Below are 25,718 nucleotides of genomic sequence, written 5' to 3' on the forward strand. Positions count from 1 at the left end.
TGTTAAATAGCAAACCAGAAATCAGATAGTCTGTTCCCAGTGTGCCTGCTGGTGGTCCATCCAGCACAGCTCCCTTCTCTCAGCCTAAGTATTTCTAAAACAAACCCTTGGAGATGGTCTGCCCATTCACATAATGTTGAATTTTTAAAATAGATTTCAAGCCCTACACCAGAACTGGGAGGATTAATTCAAATGGTTGTTTTTGTTTTTCCTTTAAAGTGGCAGATAGCCTTCAGATGACTACCTAACTACTTGCTAGTCCCTACAATTTTCTACTTCTGTTCGTATCTGTCTTGGTATCTTCTGACATTTGTATTCCCTATCTTGGCAAGAACTGGACCACATCTCATTGACGGATTTAGACAGGCAATGGTTAGGGTGGTAGAATCCAAGAAGGAACATTGACATTTCTTCCAAGAAATAACAAAGGAGTTCCCGGTGGCTAGTATGCTGTTAAAGTAGAATATATGTAATAGAGCTTTGACTTGAGTCAGAAAGATCTGGATTAGTGTCTCCCACTTATTATCTGAGGCCTTCTGCAAGTTGTGCCTCAATTTTCTCACCTCTAAAATGGGGGTTTTATATGAGCTTAGACTTAAAAGCTAAGCAAATTATTACTAACTCATTACCGATCAAATTTGAATTGTCCCTGGGAACATATCCTCTGTAGAGGGTATAACCCTCTGTAGAGGTTAGAGATGACTTTGGCATTTTGAAAGAGCTTTCAAAAGGGATATCTTGATTTATAGTCCAGATCTAATAGATAAAAACATTCCACTATGGTTAGAAGCTTTGGAAAACATTCTGGACTGGACTTGAAAAGAGTGCTTCATTCACATCAAGCAGTGAGGACACAGATATGTAATTTTCAGCAGGAGCATCATGCTCCTTGCCTGCCTTGGTGCCTGACAGAGGTGTCCTAGCAGGACATGGAAATAAGTAGCATGACACATGAAAGGAACTTATATACAGCAATAATTTGTTAGTTTAGTAGATTAGTTCTGTCACAAAAACTTTGAAGGCATGTTAGTGCTAAATTCGTTAGAAAGGACTTGTGTGAATCACAGGATTACCCTAACATGCTATTGCTATATATAATGCCTAAAAAGAATAGGTATGCATATGCAGAAGAATGAAGTTGGACTCCTGCCTTACACATGAAAATTAACTTAGTGGATCAAAGACTTAAATGTAAAGAGCTAAATCTATAAAACTTTTAAGAAAGCATAGGAGTAAATCTTTATGACTTTGGATTAACAGCATTTTCTTAGATATGACACTGAAAGCACAAGCTACCCCTCACTCCCCCCCAACCAAAAAAAAAGATAAATTAGACTTAGTGAAAATTTTAAACTTCTGTGCTTCAAAGGGCACAGTCATGGATAATAAGAATTATGTAAGTGCTCACTCATAATTGCTTTATTTTGGCTGACAGGTAGCTGACACAACAAAATGCAAGTCAGTTTTAATAATTAAATGATTCTTGGGTTCTGCTTATCTACATTCATCTTTTCTCATTTTCTATACAAATGTGTATATTCCTTTTCCAGATTTTGGGTTTGGTATTTTTATTTTGTTGAATTTATTGTAAAACTAAAATTTTTAAATGTTGAGTTTAATATTTGAGAGTATTCATGTGCTGTGTGCTGTGCTATAGATTCTTAATCTCAAAGATTTAATGATCTGGAAGTGAGAGGTGATGAGTTGTGACTAAAACAGGGTCCTTGATGGTTGTCAGTGGGAACCAATTTATGGTAACAGGTGTCACAGATAAACAAAGCTGGACACTAGTTAAAGTGGTAAGGACAGATTTTAAAAAGTAATATACTATTGCAATAGGGAAAATTATGAACTGATTTCAACGTTGATTTGTACAGAGTTAACTTTAAAAGAAAAAGAAAGGATGAAGGAACAAGGGTCGGAGTGAGAGAGAACTCCGTACGGTCAGGAAAATGAAAAATTACAAACTGCAAGGAAGGGGAGGTGGTTCACATGAAACCAGCCGGGCTTGCTGCTGGTACTTATTGAAAGTAGTCTCCTACCCTACCACCGAGCCTGGGAAACAGGAACCCTATTTTCAGATGCTAGCTAAAACAGTAAATTCATTCAGCAGCCTTGAGATTTTCCCAGGCAGGCACTTTTAAGTGTGGCTGGGGTCATCTAGCAATGTGACCTTGAGCTGTTAGAAACTATTAGTGTTTTTTATTCACATCTTTATAGGCCATGGTTGAGCCTCCTCGAAAAAGGGCTCAGAGGAGCCTGGATAGAGTTTAGTTAAGGACAGAATCTTTGGTACAGCTGTCATCTTAGAGGAATAGAAAGTTCATGAGTGACTCTAAGACCAGGTGAATGGTAATGGCATGAATTCTGAACCAGGGAAGCTAGGGAAAGTAACTGGTTTAAGGATACAGAAAGTGAGGTGGAGCTAGCCAGTTAGGCATTTGAAAGTACACTTGACAGATTGTGACACTAGAGACTTGGTACTTGGTGTAAAAGTGGACCTTGAAGCTAAGGGAGACCATTGGGAAAGGAGGCTGCTTCTGCTGAGAAGAGGACTAAAGGTAGATACACTGACGCTGAAGGGTTGGTGTTATGAAACCCGAGGAGGAGTGGCTAGAAAGGTAAGAGAAGGGCAGAGGGTGGTGCCCTCGGAACCACGGGTAGAGTTTCAAGAGGGCAAAGTGATCGTCAGTGGCAAAGTAGAAAGTCAAATACAATGAATTCTGACAAGGTTACTGGATGCGGCTGTCGAAAATGTCTTTTTCTGAGTCATTTGTGTCCTGAAGTCTTTTTTCTTTTAAGTTATTTTTCTTTTCTGTGCGCATGTGTGTGTGTCCTTACATCGGAGCGCTTCCATTCAGTGTTCATACCCATTCTGGAGGAAACTTATGGGTTCTGGATTTCTAGGAAGAAATCGTTTTAAAATCTGCTTTTAGAAGATCTGCTCCCCTCTAGTCCCAAGGAAGATTCCTTTGCTGTACCTTTCTTCCCTTACCTTATACTTGCTGGCAAACACGTGTTAAGCATCTGTTATGGCTAGACCATATATCTGGGACAGTGTAGGTGTTCAGTAAGTATTGAGTAGGTATTTAAACAGTGATTCATTCAGCAAATACTTGTATATAGCATAAATGCTGGAAATACAACAAAAGTTTTTGTAGAACTTACACAGCTTATGGAGGAGAACAGATACAGATTGTAAATAGTGTAATGAAGGAAATAAAACAGGTGTTCTGACAAAAATGGAGTCGCTTACTTTGTGGTGACAGGGGAAGGACCTAGCAATTCTAAGAGCTAGGGAAGAGAGTTGTGGGCTGAAAGAAAACAGGAAATGTGAGGACTGAGTCCAGAAACAGCTTGATAGTTTCCAAATACTGAGAGCCATTGTGACAGGAGTATTTGATGACTGAGGGTGAAAAATTGAATGAGATGAGATGAAGATATAGACAGGGCTTTATGTGAAGATTTTACATGGGAGCAGTGGTACAGTCTGGTTTTGTTTTGTGGTGGTGGGTTGGGGGTGAGTTGTTGTAGTTGCCAGGCAAGAGATGACTTTGGGAAGGGGTGCTGTGCTTAGTCACTCAGTTGTGTCCAACTCTTTGTGACCCCACGGACTGCAGCCCCACAGCCTCCTCTGTCCATGGGGTTTCTCCAAACAAGAATCCTGGGGTGGGTTGCCATGCCCTCCTCCAGAGGATCTTCCCAACCCAAGGATCGAACCCATCTCCTGCATTGCAGGTGGATTCTTTACTGTTTGAGTCACCAGGGAAGCCCATGAATACTAGAGTAGGTAGCCTGTCCCCTCTCCAGGGTATCTTCCCAACCCTGGAGCTGAACCGGGGTCAATCGGGGTCTTCTGCATTGCAGGCAGATTTTTTACCAGCTGAGCTACCAGGGAAGGGGTGAGAGAGATGTAAATACATTCAAGATACATTCAGGATTTGTCAGTAGATTTGATCAAAGAGATGTGAGAAGAGAAGGAATCAAGGATGATTTTGTTTTTTAACTTAGGGTTTGGATTAAGTAACTTGTAAATACTCTTGCTATTGACGACATGGGGGGAGTTAGAAATTGTTAGTTTCGGATACCAAAGTGAAGATTTTGATGTGTGTGTGTGTACAGTCACTAAGCCGTGTCCTATTCTTTGTGACTCCATGGACTGCAGCAGACCAGGCTTCCCTGTCCTTCGCTAGCTCCTGGAGCTTGCTCAGATTTGTGTTTGTTGAGTCAGTTATTCTAACCATCTCATCCTCGGCCACTCTGTTCTCCTTTTGCCTTCAGTCTTTCCCAGCACCAGGGTCTTTTTCAATGAGTCAGCTGTTCACATCAGGTGGCCAAAGTATTGAAGCTTCAGCATCAGTCTTTCAATGCATGTTCAGGGTGATTTCCTTTAGCATTGACTGGTTTGATCACCTTACAGTCCAAGGGACTCTCAAGAGACTTCTCCAGCACCACAATTTGAAAGCATCAGTAGGTAGTTGCAATGAAGACCCAGCACAGCCGTAAATAAATAAATAAAACTATTTTGAAAATTAAAAAAAAAAAAGGACAGAAATTTCCGTCCATGTGGAGTTTGTAGGTGACCTTGATAAAAGCAGTTTTTCTTTGGAGTAGAAGGAATGAAAGTCAGATTTGATGAGTTAGAAGAGTGAAATAGAGCTCACAGAGTCTACAGTATTGGCAGTGCCTTTTTTTTTCCTTTTAATATTTATTTGGCTGCGCTGGGTCTTAGTTGTGGCACGTAGGATCTTGTTCCTTGATCAGGGATCAGACCCAGGCCTCCTTCGTTGGGAGTGTGGAGTTTTAGCCAGTGGACCACCAGAAAAGCTCAGCAATGCCTATTTTTTAAAAATTGGTTATTTCATTATGTTGTTATATGTAAAATGTGTAATATTCAAGAAACGTTACATTAATTGTATGTGAATGGAGACTTAGGGTATGTAGATGACTTTCAAGAAGAGAGATCTAATTGCCATCAGATTTAGTACCATCTGGACAGCCTGCCATTAGATGCCTCCTATGTGATGTGGTATGCAGCATAAAATATCACCTGTAGCTCTTTTCCAGTTATCGCGGCGTAAGGAACTATGAGCAGCAAAGTCTCCCGCAACACCCTTTACGAGGCGGTGCGGGAAGTCCTGCACGGGAACCAGCGCAAGCGCAGAAAGTTTTTGGAGACGGTGGAGCTTCAGATCAGCCTGAAGAACTATGACCCTCAGAAGGACAAACGCTTCTCGGGCACCGTCAGGCTTAAGTCCACTCCCCGCCCCAAGTTCTCCGTGTGTGTCTTGGGGGACCAGCAGCATTGTGATGAGGCCAAGGCTGTGGATATCCCCCACATGGACATCGAGGCGCTGAAAAAACTCAACAAGAATAAGAAACTGGTCAAGAAGCTGGCCAAGAAATATGATGCCTTTTTGGCTTCAGAGTCTCTGATCAAGCAGATCCCCCGAATCCTGGGCCCAGGCCTGAACAAGGCTGGCAAGTTCCCTTCCTTGCTGACCCACAGTGGGAACATGGTGGCCAAAGTTGATGAAGTGAAGTCCACGATCAAGTTCCAGATGAAGAAGGTGCTGTGTCTGGTAGTGGCTGTTGGCCATGTGAAGATGACAGATGATGAGCTTGTGTACAACATCCACTTAGCTGTCAACTTCCTGGTGTCATTGCTCAAGAAAAATTGGCAGAACATCAGGGCCTTGTACATTAAGAGCACCATGGGCAAGCCCCAGCATCTGTACTAAGGCACAGCTTAATAAACTATACTAAACCATCAAAAAATATATATATATATCACCTGTATTTCTTGCTAAAAAGAAAAAAAAATATGTATATATTTTTTTAATTTTTATTTATTTTTGGCTGCACTGTCTTTGTCACTCATCTGGCTTTTCTCTAGTTTTCGGTGAACCGGGCTACGGTTGCGGTGAACTCTTTGTTACAGTAAGTGGACTTCTCATTGGGTGGCTTCTCTTGTTGTGGATTATGGGCTCTAGGTATGCCAACTTCAGTAGTTTCGGCTCACAGGCTCAGTAGTTGTGGTGCCAGCTCAGGTGCCAGGCTCAGTAGTTGTGGCGCCAGGCTTAAAGGCCCCCACAACATGTGGAATCTTCCTTGAGCAGGGGCTGAACCCATTTCCCCTGCATTGGCAGGCAGATTCCTAACCACTGGACCACTAAGAAAGTCCCCTCCCCCAAATATATTTGTAACTTAAATCTGTTCTAACCCCTAGACCTAACTTCCCTTTTGCAGGAAAAACAGGGCATAAGGTTACTGTGTCAACAAAGATCCGTCTAGTCAAGGCTATGGTTTTTCCAGTAGTCATGTATGGGTGTGAGAGTTGGACTATAAAGAAAGCTGAGCACAGAAGAATTGATGCTTTTGAACTGTGGTGTTAGAAAAGATTCTTGAGAGTCCCTTGGACTGCAAGGAGATCCAACCAGTCCCTCCTAAAGGAGATCAGTCCTGGGTGTTCATTGGAAGGACTGATGCTGAAGCTGAAACTCCAATCCTTTGGCCACCTGATGCTAAGAGCTGACTTATCGGAAAAGACCCTGATGCTGGGAAAGATTGAGGGCAGGAGGAGAAGGGGACGACAGAGGATGAGATGGTTGGATTTCATCACCGACTCAATGGACATACATGGGTTTGGGTAAACTCCAGGAGTTGGTGATGGATAGGGAGGCCCGGCGTGCTGCGGTTCATGGGATCGCAAAGAGTTGGACACAACTGAGCGACTGAAGTGAACTGAAGGGTATAAATTAATGACACAAAACTAGAATGTAGGGCATTCATTAAGACAACTAGTCTTTTCAGAGTCAGTATCACAAGTAAGCAAAAGGGTTGGGGGAAAGGAGGACAGGAACATTATAGATTAAAAGTGTCCAAATGTTGAAATAATGATGATGTAATTTTTAAAAAGTACCAAAATTTTGCCATCAACTTTGTAGGCATTCACTGTAGTTATCTGCTAAGTAGACCAGCAAGAAGACAGGCAAAATTTAAGCCAGTCTGTGTTTTCTTATGGCATCATTGGTAAGAAACGGGACCATGTAAGTTTTAGAACATCTTTAAAAAATGATTGTATTTATTAGTCTCTATCTATCACTTATGTTATCTTCCCACCCTTCCAATCCCAGCATCATGGTGGGTTTATACACTTTGGAGGATTTTTATTTCATTAATTCCAATGGTACAGGTGTTCACAAAGGGTCAGATGTACTTTAGATTTTATGGTTGATTGGATTTGTGGTTTAGGGAGAGAACTCACTGCAAAAGAAAAACCTATATTATGAAGTTGAGTTTCTAAAAGTCATATGGTGGGTTGAGGGGGAAAATCTTTCATGCAGATGTCTTTAGTACTAGTTCTTATGCACCTATTAGAGAATTGATTGCCAGTAACTTTGTTTTTTTTTTTTAAACAAGATAAAAATTTAATGGAAATGAGTCATTGGTCAGTAACTCTTAAAGTGAGTAAATAGATCAAGATGGATAGAACCTAGTCTAAGGTCAGGAGCCAAATCGAATCGAATTATGTGTCTTTTCAGAGAATTGAAACAAAGCAGTTCTTCAAGACTGGATGAAAAGAGAAGGCTATGAAATTAGAGTCTAGGTCCCAGTCCCAGCTTCACAGTTTAATAGCTAAATAGTCCTGTGCAAATCATAGCACCTCTGAACCTGGTCTCCTAGCTGTTAAGTGTATGTGCTCCAGTTGACTAATATTTCTCATTGGTTGTGGTAGAGTTCAATTAGATGTTGTAAATGGAAACATTTTTTGAAAAGAGAGGTATGATGCTGGGGTTTATTTGATTGTTTGATTGTCTGCAAATGAAGGGCTGTTTAACAGCTAATTTCACCCCAGCTCTTATTGAAATTAAATTTTGTTTGTCTGGTACAAAATTGAATGTCCCCCAAGAAATAATTTTTTTTTAACCCAAAATTGAATGTGAGTACAGTCCCTGCTGTCCTGTTATAACCGTCCTGTTAAAAATCATTAACTCCTTGGGAATTCCCTGGCAATCCAGTGGTTAGGATTTGGCGCTCTGACTGCCGTGGCTGAGGGTTCAGTTCCTGGCTGAGGAACTAAGATCCTGCAAGCTGTGCAGCACAGCCAGTGCATATTTGATAGAGAATTCATAGTGAGAAGTAAATGAGGCACCTAAGCTGAGAAAGCTGTTTGAGTCTGGGAGGAGTCAGGTCTCTTACATTCTTGAAAGAACAGGCACTAAGTTTAGCTCATTCTCTATGCCTGAGACAGTACAGTGATATCTTATCAGAAACTTGCCCTCTGCAAAGAGAAGTGCTCACTCAGTTTAACACCAGGACAAGAGAAGTCACTTTATTTATTTAGGCCATATCTAGAGACTTGTGGGATGGGGGAGCCTGGTGGGCTGCCGTCTATGGGGTCGCACAGAGTCGGACACAACTGAAGCGACTTAGCAGCAGTAGCAACAGCAGAGACTTGTGGGATCTTAGTTCCCTGACCAGGAATTGAACCTGCCCTCTTGGCAGTGAAAGCATGGAATCCTAACCACTGGACCACCAGGAAATGCCCCCAAGAAATAATTTTTTTCCAACCCTAAGAAATAATTTTAAAAGGCTGAATGATTGCTTCATAGTGTTAAATACAGACCATGAGTGTAAGACATAGATTGGGAAAATCCTAGACCCAGTGGCTGCCCAGGATGTGAGTGTAGCAGTGTCATTCCTGTTCCATACACAGGACTGTTGGCTATATGTATTATGTCTTTTTCTGAGAAAATATGCATAATTTTAAAATTTTATGAATCTTAAAAATTTTAAACATACCATTGATTAAATGGAGTACTGCAATAATCTGGCTACTCCCTTAGTGTGTGACCTTAGACTCAGGTTATTTCTGTATCAATGAGGGCCTGTATTAATTTGCTAAGACTAAATAACAAAACAGACTGGATGGCTTAAACAACAAAAATTTATCCTCTCATAGTTCTAGAGGCTAGAAGTCCAAGATCAAGATGTTAGCAGGATTGGCTAACTCTGAGACCTCTCTTCCTGGTTTCCAAATAGCTGTTTTCATGTTCACATGGTGTTCTCCTGCTATGTACATCTGTATCTTAATCTTCTCTTATAAAGGCACTGGTCATATTGAATTAGGGCCTTACTCCAGTATCCTCATTTTTTAAAAAGCTATCTCCAAGTACAGTCACATTTTGAGGTATTAGGATAGACTTCAAAATATGAATTGGTGGAGGATGAGATATAATTCAGGCCATAACAGAGTCCACACTTATTTTGTATTATTCTTGCTAGTTCCTTGGTTCTAAGAGCTTAGGAAACGCATGGCAACAGTAGCAGTTATTTCCTAGAAACAAGAGGTGCAAGCAATTTCAGGGACCTATTCAGAGAGTTCTTCAACTAAGAAAACTCAAAGTCTGCCTAAGACAGTCAGATGTTTGAAAAGGTATGTTTGTATTGTGGATTTCTTGGTCCAGGCTTAGCAAGTAAGGGAGTGCTTGATGAAAAAGCCCCTTTGCCTGCTAGTCCCTGAATGAGAGTCCCAGCATTCCTTTGGTTGCTGCTTCCAGATGTGCTTCTGCAAATGTTCCTCCTTCCAATCTAACCTCCCCTGTTTGGCTTCTCCAATGAAGTCATAAGCAAATATTTGTGATAGTTTCTTGTCACCATGGTGACTAAAGCACAGCCTAGTTCTCCTTCCAGCTTCACTGTCAGCTCTGCTTGAAGGAAGAGACAGCCCTCTGGGGGCTGTCTAGGAGAGCCCAGGCTCAGAGTTATGAAAAACCATATGTCAGGTATTGGGGAACAGCAGTCCATAGTGGTGCCTTTAGGAATTTGTCCTGTGCCTATTAGTCTCCAGGCATAGGGGTGATCAGGGACCCCAAAAGGAGGCCACTGCATTCCCCTAGAACTTTTTTTTTTAACAGTAAATCGACCTGGGCTTTGCTAAGTGGGTGTAGAAACTTGTACATCATACAACCTCTACTGCTGCTGTGGTTTGCCTAGCTGCTCTCCAGAATGAACAGAGGCACCTTTTCTGAAGCTTCATTTCCTTAGTATCTCTAACTCAACTGCTTCCATTTTGATTTCTCTTTCATGCAGATTCTCTTAATAGACTACTTCCCCCCTCAAATTTATGTACTTTCTTACTGCACTTGAATCCTCAAGGTGGTCTCCTGCTTGAAAAACCAGCCCTAATCTTACCTTTGGGAGATTTCTTTTTAAGCTCTCATTATGATCACCCCAAAACACTCCCCAAAAAAGGTGATATTAGAGTTAATTGTCCCTTTCTGTGTGCCTCTAAAATTTATTTTTCATCCCTTTTGTAATACTTAGTAACTGTTTCAGACTAGAAATTTAAAGGATAAGAAATGACTATAAAGGGTAGACCAAGTTAATAAGGCTTCCTCTGCTCATATTTCTACATAATCAGCTTCACTTTTATCAGTTTTTTAAATAGTGATGTTGTTTTTAAAATGTCAATATTGAGTAAGATATGATAAAGTCACTGAGGCCACAGGAGGAAACACAAATGAGGCTTGGCAGGAGGAAGTTTATTATGGGTCCGCCGGCTGTGGGAGGTGAGTTACCACTTGCCACACAGGGTCACAGAGGAAAACACCAGGGTGGTCAGGGGGCAGAAGGGGCACGAGCAAGCAAAAGGTTTAGGCCAGATCCTTATTGCAGTTTCAGAGGGAAAGTGAAGGCAGGGTCAAATAAGCAGTTTAGTATTGGCTAATTTGAATAAATCTGGAGGGCTTTGGGCTATAAGAGTAGTCTCTAGTTACCCACTACTTTTGGGGCCCTAGGATGAAGCAGAGGAATATTGCCTCCTGGGTATACAGGCAAGATAAAGGAAATGTGACTCTGGGTTGGTTCCTTTACAAAGGCATGCTCTTAGACATGTTGTTATCTGTAGGAATTAGCTAGCCATGGGAGTGTAGATCTCTCCTGGGTTTGTAGGTTCCCAAATGGCAAAACATCAGGAACTCAGAAAATAAGAAAATATAATCGGCCCTGTGATGAATGAATACAAGTAGACAAATACAAAATCTTACACACACACACAAAAAAGCAATTAAGATTCTATATTAATTTAATTGGAGGACATATGCTGCTATTTATAAATTTTGTGGTAAAATATGACACCAGAGGACTTCCCTGGTGGCTCAGACGGTAAAGCGTCTGTCTACAATGCCGGAGACCTGGGTTCCATCCCTGGGTTGGGAAGATTCCCTGGAGAAGGAAATGGCAATCCACTCCAGTACTATTGCCTGGAAAATCCCATGGACAGAGGAGCCTGGTAGGCTACAGTCCGTGGGGTCGCAAAGAGTTGGACATGACTGAGCAACTTCACTTCACCCTTCATGACACAATTCACCACTTTAATCATTATTAAGCAGCATCAGTTGCATCTACAATGTTGCGCAACCATCACCACTATCCATTTCCAAGCTTTTCATCACTACAGACAGAAACTTTGTTCCATTAAGCAATAATTTCTCATTTCTCCCTTCCACTTGTACCTGATAATCTCTAATCTACTTTGTTAATCTCTAATCTACTTCAAAATCTAAATCAAATCCCTTATGATTATACAGTGGAAGTGAGAAATAGATTTAAGGGCCTAGATCTGATAGATAGAGTTCCTGATGAACTAGGGAATGAGGTTCGTGACATTGTTCAGGAAACAGGGATCAAGACCATCCCCATGGAAAAGAAATGCAAAAAAGCAAAATGGCTGTCTGGGGAGGCCTTACAAATAGCTGTGAAAAGAAGAGAAGCGAAAAGCAAAGGAGAAAAGGAAAGATATACCCATTTGAATGCAGAGTTCCAAAGAATAGCAAGAAGAGATAAGAAAGCCTTCCTCAGTGATCAGTGCAAAGAAATAGAGGAAAACAACAGAATGGGAAAGACTAGAGATCTCTTCAAGAAAATCAGAGATACCAAGGGAACATTTCATGCAAAGATGGGCTCGATAAAGGACAGAAATGGTATGGACCTAACAGAAGCAGAAGATATTAAGAAGAGATGGCAAGAATACACAGAAGAACTATACAAAAAAGATCTTCACGACCAAGATAATCATGATGGTGGGATCACTCACCTAGAGCCAGACATCCTGGAATGTGAAGTCAAGTGGGCCTTAGAAAGCATCACTATGAACAAAGCTAGTGGAGGTGATGGAATTCCAGTGGAGCTATTTCAAATCCTGAAAGATGATGCTGTGAAAGTGCTGCACTCAATATGCCAGCAAATTTGGAAAACTCAGCAGTGGCCACAGGACTGGAAAAGGGCAGTTTTCATTTCAATCCCAAAGAAAGGCAATGCCAAAGAATGCTCAACCTACCCCACAATTGCACTCATCTCACACGCTAATAAAGTAATGCTCAAAGTTCTCCAAGCCAGGCTTCAGCAATATGTGAACCGTGAACTTCCTGATGTTCAAGCTGGTTTTAGAAAAGGCAGAGGAACCAGAGATCAAATTGCCAACATCTGCTGGATCATGGAAAAAGCAAGAGAGTTCCAGAAAAACATCTATTTCTGCTTTATTGACTATGCCAAAGCCTTTGACTGTGTGGATCACAATAAACTGTGGAAAATTCTTCAAGAGATGGGAATACCAGACCACCTGATCTGCCTCTTGAGAAATTTGTATGGAGATCAGGAAGCAACAGTTAGAACTGGACATGGAACAACAGACTGGTTCCAAATAGGAAAAGGAGTACATCAAGGCTCTATATTGTCACCCTGCTTATTTAATTTATATGCAGAGTACATCATGAGAAACGCTGGGCTGGAAGAAGCACAAGCTGGAATCAGGATTGCCGGGAGAAATATCAATAACCTCAGATAGGCAGATGACACCACCCTTATGGCAGAAAGTGAAGAGGAACTAAAAAGCCTCTTGATGAAAGTGAAAGTGAAAAAAAAAATTTTTTTTAAAGAAAGTGAAAGTGGAGAGTGAAAAGGTTGGCTTAAAGCTCAACATTCAGAAAACGAAGATCATGGCATCCGGTCCCATCACTTCATGGGAAATAGATGGGGAAACAGTGGAAACAGTGTCAGACTTTATTTTTTTGGGCTCCAAAATCACTGCAGATGGTGACTGCAGGTTATTGATATTTCTGTCGGCAATCTTGATTCCAGTTTGTGCTTTATCCATCCTGGCATTTTGCATGATGTACTCTGCAGATGGTGACTGCAGCCATGAAATTAAAAGACGCTTACTGCTTGGAAGAAAAGTTATGACCAACCCAGATAGCATATTGAAAAGCAGAGACATTACTTTGCCAACAAAAGTCCATCTAGTCAAGGAATTGGTTTTTCCAGTGGTCATGTATGGCTGTGAGTGTTGGACTGTGAAGAAAGCTGAGTGCCGAAGAATTGATGCTTTTGAACTGTGGTGTTGGAGAAGACTCTTGAGAGTCCTTTGGACTGCAAGGAGATCCAACCAGTCCATTCTGAAGGAGATCAGCCCTGGGATTTCTTTGGAAGGAATGATGCTAAAGCTGAAACTCTGGGAGGGATTAGGGGCAGGGGACGGCAGAGGATGAGATGGCTGGATGGCACCACTGACTCGATGGACGTGAGTCTGGGTGAACTCCAGGAGTTGGTGATGGACAGGGAGGCCTGGCGTGCTGTGATTCGTGGGGTCGAAAAGAGTCGGACACGACTGAGCGCCTGAACTGAACTGAACTGAACTTAATCTACTTTTTGTCTCGATAAGTTTCCAGGTACCTCATGTAAGTGAAATCATGTAATCTTTATCCTTTTCTTTATCCTTTATCCTGGCTTGTTTTACTTAACATACTATCTTTAGGGTTCTTCAGTGTTGTTGTTGTTCAGTTGCTAAATTGTGTCCGACTCTTTGCAACCTCATGGACTACAGCACGCCAAGCTTCTCTGTACTTCACTATCTCCCAGAGTTTGCTCAGATTCATGTCCATTGAGTCCGTAATGCTATCTAACCATCTCATCCACTGCTGCTGTCTTCTCCTTTTGCCTTCAATCTTTCCCAGCATCAGAGTCTTTTCCAGTGAATAGGCTCTTCTCATCAGGTGGCCAAAGTATTGGAGCATCAGTCCTTCCAATGAATATTCAGGGTTGATTTATTTTAGGAGTGACTGCTTTGATCTCCTTGCAGTCCAGGGGTCTTTCAATAGTCTTCTCTCACACCACAATTTGAAGGCATTAGTTCTTTGGCACTCAGCCTTCTTTATGGCCCAACTCTCACATCCATATATGACTACTGGAAAAAACCATAGCTTTGACTGGATGGACCTTTGTTGGCAAAATGATGTCTTTGGTTTTTTACACACTGTCTAGGTTTGTCATAGCTTTCCTTCTAAGGAGCAAGCATATTTTAATTTTATAGCTGCAGTCACCATCCAAAATGATTTTGGAGCCCAAGAATGTAGCATGTGTCAAATCTTCATTCCTTTTTATGGATGAATAATATCCCATCGTATGTATATGCCACGTTTTGTTTATCAATTCATTTTTAATGTCTTTTTAAAAATATTTTTATTTATTATTTTCTTTTTGGCTGCACCATGTTAGTTGAATATGCATGGGATCATGTGGGATCTCCTTCCCTGACCAGGGATCAAACCCAGGTCCCCTGCATTGAAAGCATCAAGTCTTAGCCATTAGACCACCAGGAAGTCCCATTTGCCTATTTTTACTTTTTATCCTTTTTTTTTTTTAATTTTTCATTTATTTTTGGCTGCTCTGGGTCTTCATTGCTACACAGGGGCTTTCTCTAGTTGCAGAGAGAGGGGGCTGCTCTCTTCTTGGTGGTATGGTTTTCTTGTTGCAGTGACCTCTCTTGTGGAGTGCGGTTAGAGGGCTTCAGTAGTTATGATAGGTGGGCTCAGTAGTTGTGGAGCATGGGTTTAGTTGCCCCATGACATGTGGTATCTTCCCGGACCAGGAATTGAACCAGTGTCTCCTGAATTGGGAGGCAGATTCCTAACCACTGGGCCAGCAGGGAAGCCCCCATTTGCCTATTTTTAAATTGAGTTGTCTTTGCTGTTGAGTTGTAGACATTTTTTTTTTTGACATTTTTTATATATTCTGAATATTAAAACCCTTATCAGATAGATTTGAAAGTTATTTCTCCTGTAAGTTGTCTTTTTACTTCCTTGTTAATGTCTTTTTTTTTTTTTTTTTGCTTGTGCTTTTGATGTCATAGCTAAGAATCCATTGCAAAATCCAAGATCATAAAATTTACCCATGTTCTATTGTAAGAGTTTTATGGTCTGTGTATATTTAGGTTGTTGATCCATTTTAAGTTTTGTCTTCTGTATGGTATAAGCTAAGGATCTGACTCCATTCTTTTGTATATGAACATTTAGTTGTCCCAGCACCAGTTGAAGAGACTATTCTTACTCCATTGAATGGACTTAATACCCTTGTCAAAAATCAATTGGCTGGGGAAATTCCCTGGTGGTCCTGTGGCTAAGATTCCCTGCTCCCAATGCAGGGGGCCTGGGTTTGATTCTGGTCAGGGAACTGGATCCCACATGCCTCAGCTAACACCAGCACAGTCAAATAAGTAAATAAAAATATTTTTAAAAATCAGTTTACTGGCCACGGATGTATGAGTTTATTTGTGGACTCTCAATTCTGTTCTCTTGATTATAGAATTCTCTCTCAATTCTGTTCTTTTGTTTATCCTTACACCAGCATCGCACTGTTTTGATTATTGTAACTTTGTAGTAAATTATGAAATCAGGAAGTGTGAGTCTTTCAACTTATTTAAGAGTCTGTTGTTTGGTTTCCACATATTTATGGATCTTCCAGTTTTCTTTTACTGTTATTTCTAGTTTCTTTCCATGTGGTTAAAGAAGATAATTTGTCTAATATCAATCCTTTAGAATCTACCGAGACTCTGTGCCTTAATACAGTTGATTCTGGAGAATATTCCATGCATTCATACTTGGCAATACTTGCTCTTGCTGGGTGGGACTGTTCTATGTGTCTTTTAGATCTAACTGAGTTATAATGTAAAAGTCCTATTTCCTTGTTGATCTTCTGTCTAGGTTCTATTCATTATTGAAAGTGACGATTAAAGTCTCTAAATGTTATTGTAGAACTGTTTTCCCTTTACTTTGACTGTTGTAACAGGTTTTTACTTAAAAATTTTTGTCTGATATTTAGTATAGGCATCCCAGCTCTCTTTTGCTTACCATTTGCATGAATGTCTTTTTTCACCCGTTTACGTTCAACTTCTTTGTGTTTTCAGATATACAGTAAGTCTCTGCAGACAGCATGTAGTAGTAGATCATGGTTATTGTTTTTTTTAATCTGCTGCCCATCTCTGCCTTTCGACCAAAGAGTTTAATCTATATAAATTCCTCTGTTCATGGAATCTCCAGGCAGGAATACTAGAGTGGGTACATTCCCTTCTCCAGGGGATCTTCCCGACCCAGGGATCAAACCCATATCTCCTGGGTCTCCTGCATTGCAGGCAGATTCTTTACCATCTGAGCCACCAGGGGCCACTAAGTATAATATAATTACTTGGAAGTTCACTGGCAGTCTAGTGGTTCAGTTCAGTTCAGTTGCTCTGTCATGTCCGACTCTTTGCGACCCCATGGACTGCAGCACGCCAGGCCTCCCTGTCCATCACCAACTCCTAGAGTTTACTCAAACTCATGTCCATTGAGTCAGTGATGCCATCCAACCATCTGATCCTCTGTCGTCCCCTTCTCCCACCTTCAGTCTTTGCCAGCATCCAGGTCTTTTCAGATGAGTCAGTTCTTCGCATCAGGTGGCCAAAGTATTGGAGTTTCAGCTTCAGCATCGGTCCTTCCAATGAATATTCAGGACTGATTTCCTTTAGGATGGAGTGGTTGGATCTCCTTGCAATCCAAGGGACTCTCAAGAATCTTCTCCAACACCCGAGTTCAAAACTATCAATTCTTCAGTGCTCAGCTTTCTTCACAGTCTAACTCTCACTCCATACATGACTACTGGAAAAACCATAACCTTGATTAGATGGACCTTTGTTGGCAAAGTAATGTCTCTGCTTTTTAATAGGCTGTCTAGGTTGGTCATAGCTTTTCTTCCCAGGAGCAAGTGTCTTTTAATTTCATGGCTGCAATCACCATCTGCAGTGATTTTGGAGCCCCAAAAAATAAAGTCTCCCACTGTTTGCACTGTTTCCCCATCTATTTGCCATGAAGTGATGGGACCAGATGCCATGATCTTCGTTTTTGAATGTTGAGCTTTAAGCCGACTTTTTCACTCTCCTCTTTCACTTTCTTCAAGAGACTCTTTAGTTCTTCTTCACTTTCTGACATAAGGGTGGTGTCATCTGCATATCTGAGGTTATTGATATTTCTCCCGGCAATCTTGATTCCAGCTTGTGCTTCTTCCAGCCCAGCGTTTCTCATGATGTACTCTACATATAAGTTAAATAAGCAGGGTGACAGTATACAGCCTTGATGTACTCCTTTTCCTATTTGGAACCAGTCTGTTGTTCTATGTCCAGTTCTAACTGTTGATTCCTCACCTGCATACAGATTTCTCAAGAGGCAGATCAGGTGGTCTGGTATTCCCATCTCTTGAAGAATTTTCCACAGTTTATTGTGATCCACACAGTCAAAGGCTTTGGCATAGTCAATAAAGCAGAAATAGATGTTCTTCTGAGACTCTCTTGCTTTTCCATGATCTAACAGATGTTGGTAATTTGATCTCTGGTTCTTCTGCCTTTTCTGAAACCAGGTTGAACATCAGGAAGTTCATGGTTCACATATTGCTGAAGCCTGGCTTGGAGAATTTTGAGCATTACTTTACTAGCGTGTGAGATGAGTGCAATTGTGTGGTAGTTTGAGCATTCTTTGGCATTGCCTTTCTTTGGGTTGGAATGAAAACTGCCCTTTTCCAGTCCTGTGGCCACTGCTGAGTTTTCCAAATTTGCTGGCATATTGAGTGCAGCACTTTCACAGCATCATCTTTCAGGATTTGAAATAGCTCCACTGGAATTGCATCACCTCTGCTAGCTTTGTTTGTAGTGATGCTTTCCAACGCCCACTTGACTTCACATTCCAGGATGTCTGGCTCTAGGTGAGTGATCACACCATCGTGATTATCTGGGTCGTGAAGATCTTTTTTGTATAGTTCTTTTGTGTATTCTTGCCATCTCTTCTTAATATCTTCTGCTTCTGTTAGGTCCATACCATTTTTGTCCTTTATCGAGCCCATCTTTGCATGAAATGTTCCCTTGGTATCTCTAATTTTCTTGAGGAGATCTCTAGTCTTTCCCTTTCTATTGTTTTCCTTTATTTCTTTCCACTGATCACTGAGGAAGGCTTTCTTATCTCTCCTTGCTGTTCTTTGGAACTCTGCATTCAAATGGGTATATCTTTCCTTTTCTCCTTTGCTTTTCACTTCTCTTCTTTTCACACCTATTTGTAAGGCCTCCCCAGACAGCCATTTTGCTTTTTTGCATTTCTTTTTCTTGGGGATGGTCTTAATCCCTGTCTCCTGTACAATGTCACAAACCTCCATCCATAGTTCATCAGGCACTCTGTCTATCAGATCTAGTCCCTTAAATCTATTTCTCACTTCCACTGTATAATCATAAGGGATTTGGTTTAGGTCATACCTGAATGGTCTAATGGGTTTTCCCTACTTTCTTCAATTTAAGTCTGAATTTGGTAATAAGTCCCATGGTTAAGACCCTGCATTTCCACTATTGGGGGCCCACATTTGATTCCTGGTCAGGGAACTAAGATCCTGCAAGCCACTTGGCATTACCCAAAAAGAAAGTATAATGTAATTATTGATAAGAAAAGACTTCTGCCATTTTGTTCTTTTTTCTTTCTTTCTTATACCTTTTTGTCCCTCTCTTCCTCTATTACTGCCTTTTGTGTTTAATTTGTTTATTGTAGTGAATTGTTTTCATTCACTTCTCATTTCCTTTGTGTATATTTTTATTTTGTGTGTGTATGTATGTATATATATATATAGAGAGAGAGAGATTGTGGGCTTTACATTTAACATCCCAAATTTATCACAATGTAGTTTGAATTGATACCAACTTAACTTCAATAGCATACAGAGCAAAGTTTTGTTCATTATTTTATGCATTTGTCTTCTTTTTAATAATTTCCATGTTTTTAGTGAGTCTTCCTTGCCGCGCGCAGGCTTTCTCTGTGGCGAGCAGGGGCCTCTCTTGCTGAGGAGCACAGGCTCTGGGCACACAGTAGTTGCAGCTCTCGGACTCAGTAGTTGTGATGCACAGGTTTAGTTGCTCCACAGCATGTGGAATCCTCCTGGACCAGGGATCAAACCCACGTCCTCTGTATTGGCAGGGGGATCCCCATCTATTCTACCACCAGAGAAGTCCTACGTTTTCTTTTAAATCATATACAAAATAAAAAGTGGCATTACAAACCAAAAATCCTAGAAAACTGGCTTTTATATTTCCCCATGTAGTTACCTTCGCTGGCTTCAAGTTACTGTGTAATGTCCTTTCATTCAACTTGAAGGACTCCCTTCAGCATTTCTTATAGAGCGGGTCTGGTGGTAACAGATTCCCTCAGCTTTTGCCTGAGAGTATCTTGGTTTCTCCTTTGTTTTTGAAGTGCGGTTTTGTCAGATACAGAATTCTTTGAACGTTTTTCTTTAGCGCTTTCAATATCTATACATTTAAAGATCTCAGTGCCTTTTTGATGAAAAACTGGCTTGTATGTGATGAGTCACTTCTTCCTTGCTGCTTTCAAGATTTTCCTTTTATATTTGGCTCTCAATAGTTTGATTATGTTTCTAGATGTAGACCTGAATTTTCCTCCTTGAAATTGAGTATCTTTCTGTGTACATTGATGTCTTTTTTTTTTTTTGCCATTATTTCTATAAAATTCTTTTCCCCTTTATCTCCCATTTCTTTGACTGCCATAATGCATATTTTGTGATTTGATTGTTGGAGTTTCATGGATCCCTAGGCTCTCTATTCACTTTTCTCTATTCACCTTTCTGCTCAGACTGCATAATTTCAATTTTCCTATCTTCAAGCGTGCTACTTCTGTCTGTTGCCTGCTCAAATGTGCTGTTGAACCCTTCTAGTGAATTCTTCATTTCAGCTATTATATTTTTCAACTCCAGAATTTCTTTTTGGTTCCTTTTCTTTTTTTTTTTTTTTGGTTACTTTTCTATTTGTTGAATTACCTTTTGGCATCATTTTCTCTCTACTTGAAGAACTTTAGACTTTCTTTAGTGCAGGTCTTAGAGCTTCCCTGATAACTAAGTGGGTAAAGAATCCACCTGCAGTGGAGGAGATAAAAGAGAAGTGGGTTTGATCCCTGGGTCAGGAAGATCCCCTGGAGGAGGAAATGGCAACCCACTCCAGTTTTCCTGCCTGAAAAATCTCATGGACAGAGGAGCCTGGTGGGCTACAGTCCATGGGGTGGCAAAGAATCATACAGGTCATATGTGACTGAGCACAGTGGCTACAACGCAGGTCTGCTAGAGACAGTCTCAGCTTTTGCTTGTCTGAAAAAGTCTAAAGTACAATTAATGATGTTATTTCATTATCCTTTTAAATTTTATTTTTTGCTGAAGTATAGTTAATTTTCAGTGTTTTAGATTCAAGTGTACAGAGGAATAATTCAGTTATATGTGTGTGTGTGTGTGTGTGTGTGTATTCTTTCTCAGATTTTTTTTTTTTTTTTGGCTGCACCATGTAGCATGTGGGATCTTAGCTCCCCAGTCAGAAACTGAACCCATGTCCCCTGCAGGGGAAGTACAGAGTCCCAAACACTGGACCACCAGGGAAGTCCCTCAGATTCTTTTCCATTATAGGTTACATTATAGGTTTTACAGGATATTGAGTGGAGTTCCCTGTGTTACACGGTAGTTCCTTGTTGTTTACATACCTTATATATGGTAGTGTATATGTGTTAATCCCAGACTCCTAATTCTTCTCTCCCTCACCTTGTGCTGGTATTATTTGGAATTTTTGTAGCTTCAGACATGACTAAGCAACTGAGCATGCACATCCTTGTGAATTATAGGACCTTCTCTCATATTATCCTTCTTTGGTATTGTTATCAAAAGAATGTCCTTTTTCCAGAAGGAAGTATGTGTAAGAGTGAAACAACTTATTTAAAAAATTGGTAAAACTCGAGAATTCCCTGGTGCTCCAGTGGTTAGGACTCTGAGCTCTCATTGCCAAGGGCCTGGATTTGATTCTTGGTCAGGGAACTTAAATCCTAGAAGCTGCATATTGCAGCCAAAGAAAAAAAAAAAAAACTTTTTAAAATCTCATTTGTAAAACCATTTAGACCTGGCATTTTTCTTTGTGGAAATATTCTTTAGTGCTGATTCGGTATATTTAATGGTAATAAGGCTAGGTTAGATATTCTGAGTCACTTTTAGCAAGTTATACTATTCTAGAAATTTGTCTTTTCAAGCAAGTTAGCTAGCATAAAGTTGTTCATATTCCCTTTTTTTATCTTTTCAGTTACCTGTAGTTATGTTCTTTTTTCATTTCTAAAATGTGTGCCCTCTTTTGTTCCTGAGAGATCTAACCAGAGATTTGACTATTTTCAGTCTTTTGAAAGATCCGAGTTTCACCCTTGATTCTCTCTACTGTATGATTTCTCTCTCCTTTCTACTTTTTTTCCCCTAACCTGTGTACCGAAGTCATTAATGTTCAGACTTTATATTAACTTCCTAAGGCTTATATCCAATTAATTAAATTTCAGACAAATGAAACACTGGCATGTAAAGGGCAAGCCTTAAAACTCTCAGAAGACATCACAGGGTATCTTTCTGACCTTGGGAGCATTAAAGGATTTATTAAACAAGACACACAGAAAGAGCTAGGTATTAAAGCAAAACCTCCATTATAGTTAAGAACTTGTTAAAGAACTCCATAAAGTGAAAATTGAAAAAAAGTGAAAAGAGACTAGAAGATATTTGTAATACAAATAATCAACAAATAGTTAATAACTAGAATATCTTAAGAACTATAAATCAATAAGAAAAGGACAAGTAATTCAATGGAAAAATATTTGACATACCATAAACAGACATTTTTCACAGAAAGGGAAACATGGCTAATTAAAATAAAATCTAATAACCCTATTAGTAATGCAAATCTTTATCCTAATGAAGTACATTATATTCAGTAGATTGGCAAAAGTGACTGTTCTGAGTAATAGGATGAGTATCAATGAGAGCTCTTGAATTGCTAAGCTAATATGAATTGGCATCACTTTGGAAGGCAACATGGTACTTAGCTGATGAAGTAAGACTTGATGGTAACACGTGAAACTGTTAAAACTCCTATAAGAAGACACAGGAAAAAAAGACCTTAGTCTTGGCAGTGATTTTTTTTGGAGGGGGGAGGGTGATAAAACACCAAAGCACAAGCAGCAAAAGCAGAGATAAACAAGTAGGACCCATAAACTAGAAAGCTTAAAGTAGAAAACTTAAAAGCTTCTGCACAGCACCCCTCCCCCCCCAAAAATAAAAAGGTCAGCATTTGATGGCTGTTTCTCTCACTGCTTGGAGCCTTAAGTAGTGGGATTTTAGCCTATCATATGTCTAAGCTGACTTACCTTCACTCAGGGCATCATGGGAGTTGGGTGACTGTCTGTCAGTGCCTTCTGATTTTTGCAGAGTCAAACAATTAAAAAGAGAGAAATGGTCAACAAAATGAAAAGGCAACCTGTGGAAAAAATATTTCCTAACTACATATCTGACAAGGGATTAATATCCAAAATATATAAGGGACTCGGTGATGCCATACATCCATCTCCAAATCAACCACCACCGAACCAATGGACATGAGTTTGAGCAAACTCCAGGAAATAGTGAAGGACAGGGAAGTCTGGTGTGCTGCAGTCCATGGAGTCACAAAGAGTCAGACACGACTGAGAAACGCCACAGCAACAACAATATAAGGGGCTCATACAACTCAGTAGCAAACAAACACAAATATTGCAAGTGAAATTGGGCAAAGGATCTGAATACACACTTTTCCAAAGCAAACATATAAATGGCCAACAGGTTCATGAAAAAGATGCTTAACATCACTAATCACTGGGGAAATGCAAATGATGATGTGTTTATACAATGAAATAATATAACATAGGAAAAATTAATGAAATAAGGCTTCATGCAAAAACATGGGTAAATCTTAGAAATCCAATGGAGGGGGGATAATTCTCAGTAGACTGAACATAGTATGATGCAGTATTTAGGGGCGTACATATATGTGATTCATAAAAATGAAAGCAAAGATAATGACAATTCATAATAGCAGTTTTCTTTTGGCTGGAGTTGGGATGGAGGAGCCCGGGACAGGGGGAGACCTTACTACTAGATTCAGGTATATTAATCTAGTTCTTGGATTTAGTGGTGAGTTGACAGGTGCTCATTGTATTATTTTGTTTGGTAACTTAACATGTTTCATCTTTTTTGTATGTAGCAAATGTTACAGAATAAAATTTTAAATTTCTTTTAAAAAATAGAGGAGCGGCCATATGAGTTACTTAAAAATATATATATGCATGGTATTCCACTGAATTGGGTACACTGTATTTCACCTTGTAGGTTAAATATATTTGCATTTATTCAGCAAGTCATGTAACTTTTCTCTCGTCATGGAAGTGATCGTGGCTTGTCAACATTTACCATATGCCTAGTGCTGTTCTAAGTAGTTGTTATTGTTCAATCACTAAGTTGTGTCCAAATCTTTTGTGTGGCCCCATGGACTGTAGACCACTAGGCTCCTCTGTCTGTGGGATTTCCCATGCAAGAATACTGAAATGGGTTGCCATTTCCTTCTCGGTCTAAGTAGTACTTCACATGTGTTAAGCTGTACAGTCCTTCTAACAACTCTGTGTTTTAAAAGATAGGCTCCTGAGGCACAGAGTTTAAAGCAACTTACTGAAGGTTGCACAGCTAACAAGAAGAAGCGTCAGTATTGGGACTTCCCTGGTGGTCTAGTGACCAAAGACTTCATGCTCCCGGGCGGGGGGCCCGGGTTCTATCCCTGATCAGGTACCTAGATCCCACATGCTGCAGCTAAGACCTGGGACAGCTGAGTAAATAAACAAATTTAAAAAGGGAAGAGCTGGTATTTGAATCCGTACAATCTGCCTCCAGGGCCTACACCTTTTAACTACTAAGCTTGTATCAATTGCTATAACGGCACTTATTTAATAAACTTGTTAAGGAAACTGTGTTGTTGATGTGGGGGTGGTAATAGAGATCTCAGGGGCAGTTATTGAGATTATCAGGCTTCACTGGGAAGCTGTGAGTCCTCCTTAGTAGGGGAGGGTGGGTGGAGAGAGAAGCCAGTGAGCAGAAAATGCTGTCCTTTTAAGAGCCTTTGCCAGTGTGTTTGTGTCTTCCCTTCTTCCAGAGACCATGGCGAGCCCAGGGAAAGACAATTATCGAATGAAGAGTTACAAGAACAATGCCCTAAACCCTGAGGAAATGAGGCGAAGAAGAGAGGAAGAGGGCATTCAGCTCCGGAAGCAGAAACGGGAGCAACAAGTGAGTTAACCTGAGTGTTCTCAAATGTGCTCTTTAGAGAGGTGGTTCAGCCACCATGGTTGGCCTCCACCTCACATTCTCACTTTCCCCTTGGGAAAGTAGCTTAGCTCTGTGGGCCACTCACCCAGTTTGATTTGTTGTGAAGAAATGTTGGAAGCTTTGAGAAAGAACTGTCCCTTATTCCTCTTCCATAATTTCGTACACCTTGTTATCATTTTAATTGTCTTCAATATAACTTTCCAGCGCTAACCCCTTGTTTTTACTCAGTAGTCACTGTTAGGTCTGGCTTTCAAGGCCCAGTCTCAAGCCTGGCCTTTTAAGAAGTTTGTCAACCATTCTGGGCTGCCTTCTATTTCCTGAGTCCATTCTTTGTAAGTCTCTCTAGAACTGAGACTATTAATGCTTCATCATCTGCACTCTGCCACACATCACCACCAAATTGGTTCCTTGCCCAGGTCTGGATGCTAACCTGCTTTTGCCCACCCTTATTTCTCTTCTTTGAAGCCTTTTATATATGTGTGTCCTTATACATGTGTGTGTGTGTTTATATATATATATATATATAGGATATATATAGGGTGTGTGTATACATATATAATATATATGTATATCTGTGCCCTTTTATACAAAGGGCACAGAAATTTTAAAAGATTTGCTTATAAAAATGTTCTCCAAAAATATAAACAATAGATGTAACATAGAAAGTAAAGCCCTTGAATATCTTTCCATATCAGTAGATAAAGTTTGGCATTTTCTCATACACTAGCATTTCCTTGACAGTCATGCCGTAATTTAACATCAGGTTGTTCTTTGTTCCTTGTTTCTATACACCATTTCTTCTCTTTCCTTTCAGCTTTTTAAACGGAGAAATGTGGAGCTGATCAATGAAGAAGCCGCCATGTTTGATAGTCTTCTCATGGACTCCTATGTGAGCTCTACCACTGGGGTAAGACCCTTGCATGTGCTTCAGGCAAGCTTGAGAACTACTTGCTTCTACAGAACAGAAATGGAGCAGTTCATATCATCTAGTAGCTTTACCAGCAATCATGCTGATCTCTTTATTCCATGGGCCCTTTTGTATTAGGCTAGTGCGAACGTAATTACTGTTTCAGACCATGAATTTTAAATCATTCTAACTAGACTCAAACACATCTTTATTAATCAAAACAGGAACCATTATAATCAATTTGTTTTTGCCCACAAGA

The 25,718-nt window shown here is 40.3% G+C and overlaps 1 protein-coding gene, 1 non-coding gene and 1 pseudogene across 3 annotated transcripts in view; all 3 read left to right on the plus strand.

Moving 5' to 3' along the window:
• The window catches only part of KPNA6 (karyopherin subunit alpha 6), a 59,447-nt gene that overhangs the window by 15,796 nt on the left and 17,933 nt on the right, over positions 1–25,718 (plus strand). Inside the window, exons 2-3 of the mRNA XM_086333930.1 lie at positions 24,380–24,513; positions 25,367–25,459. Of these exons, the coding sequence (XP_086190056.1) occupies positions 24,380–24,513; positions 25,367–25,459 (227 nt within the window). The remainder of the gene's footprint in view (positions 1–24,379; positions 24,514–25,366; positions 25,460–25,718) is intronic.
• On the plus strand, positions 1,750–5,778 carry LOC147377597 (large ribosomal subunit protein uL1 pseudogene; annotated as a pseudogene). Its single transcript, XR_015139552.1, has one exon. The product of XR_015139552.1 is annotated as a large ribosomal subunit protein uL1 pseudogene (transcript).
• On the plus strand, positions 22,494–22,641 carry LOC147377598 (small nucleolar RNA SNORA79). Its single transcript, XR_015153943.1, has one exon. It is a non-coding gene; the product is annotated as a small nucleolar RNA SNORA79 (small nucleolar RNA).

This window comes from Bos grunniens, chromosome 2, assembly GCF_055505025.1.
Source record: "Bos grunniens cultivar Pamir isolate PY7600 chromosome 2, Bosgru_T2T1.0, whole genome shotgun sequence".
Classification (NCBI taxonomy): Eukaryota; Metazoa; Chordata; class Mammalia; order Artiodactyla; family Bovidae; genus Bos; species Bos grunniens.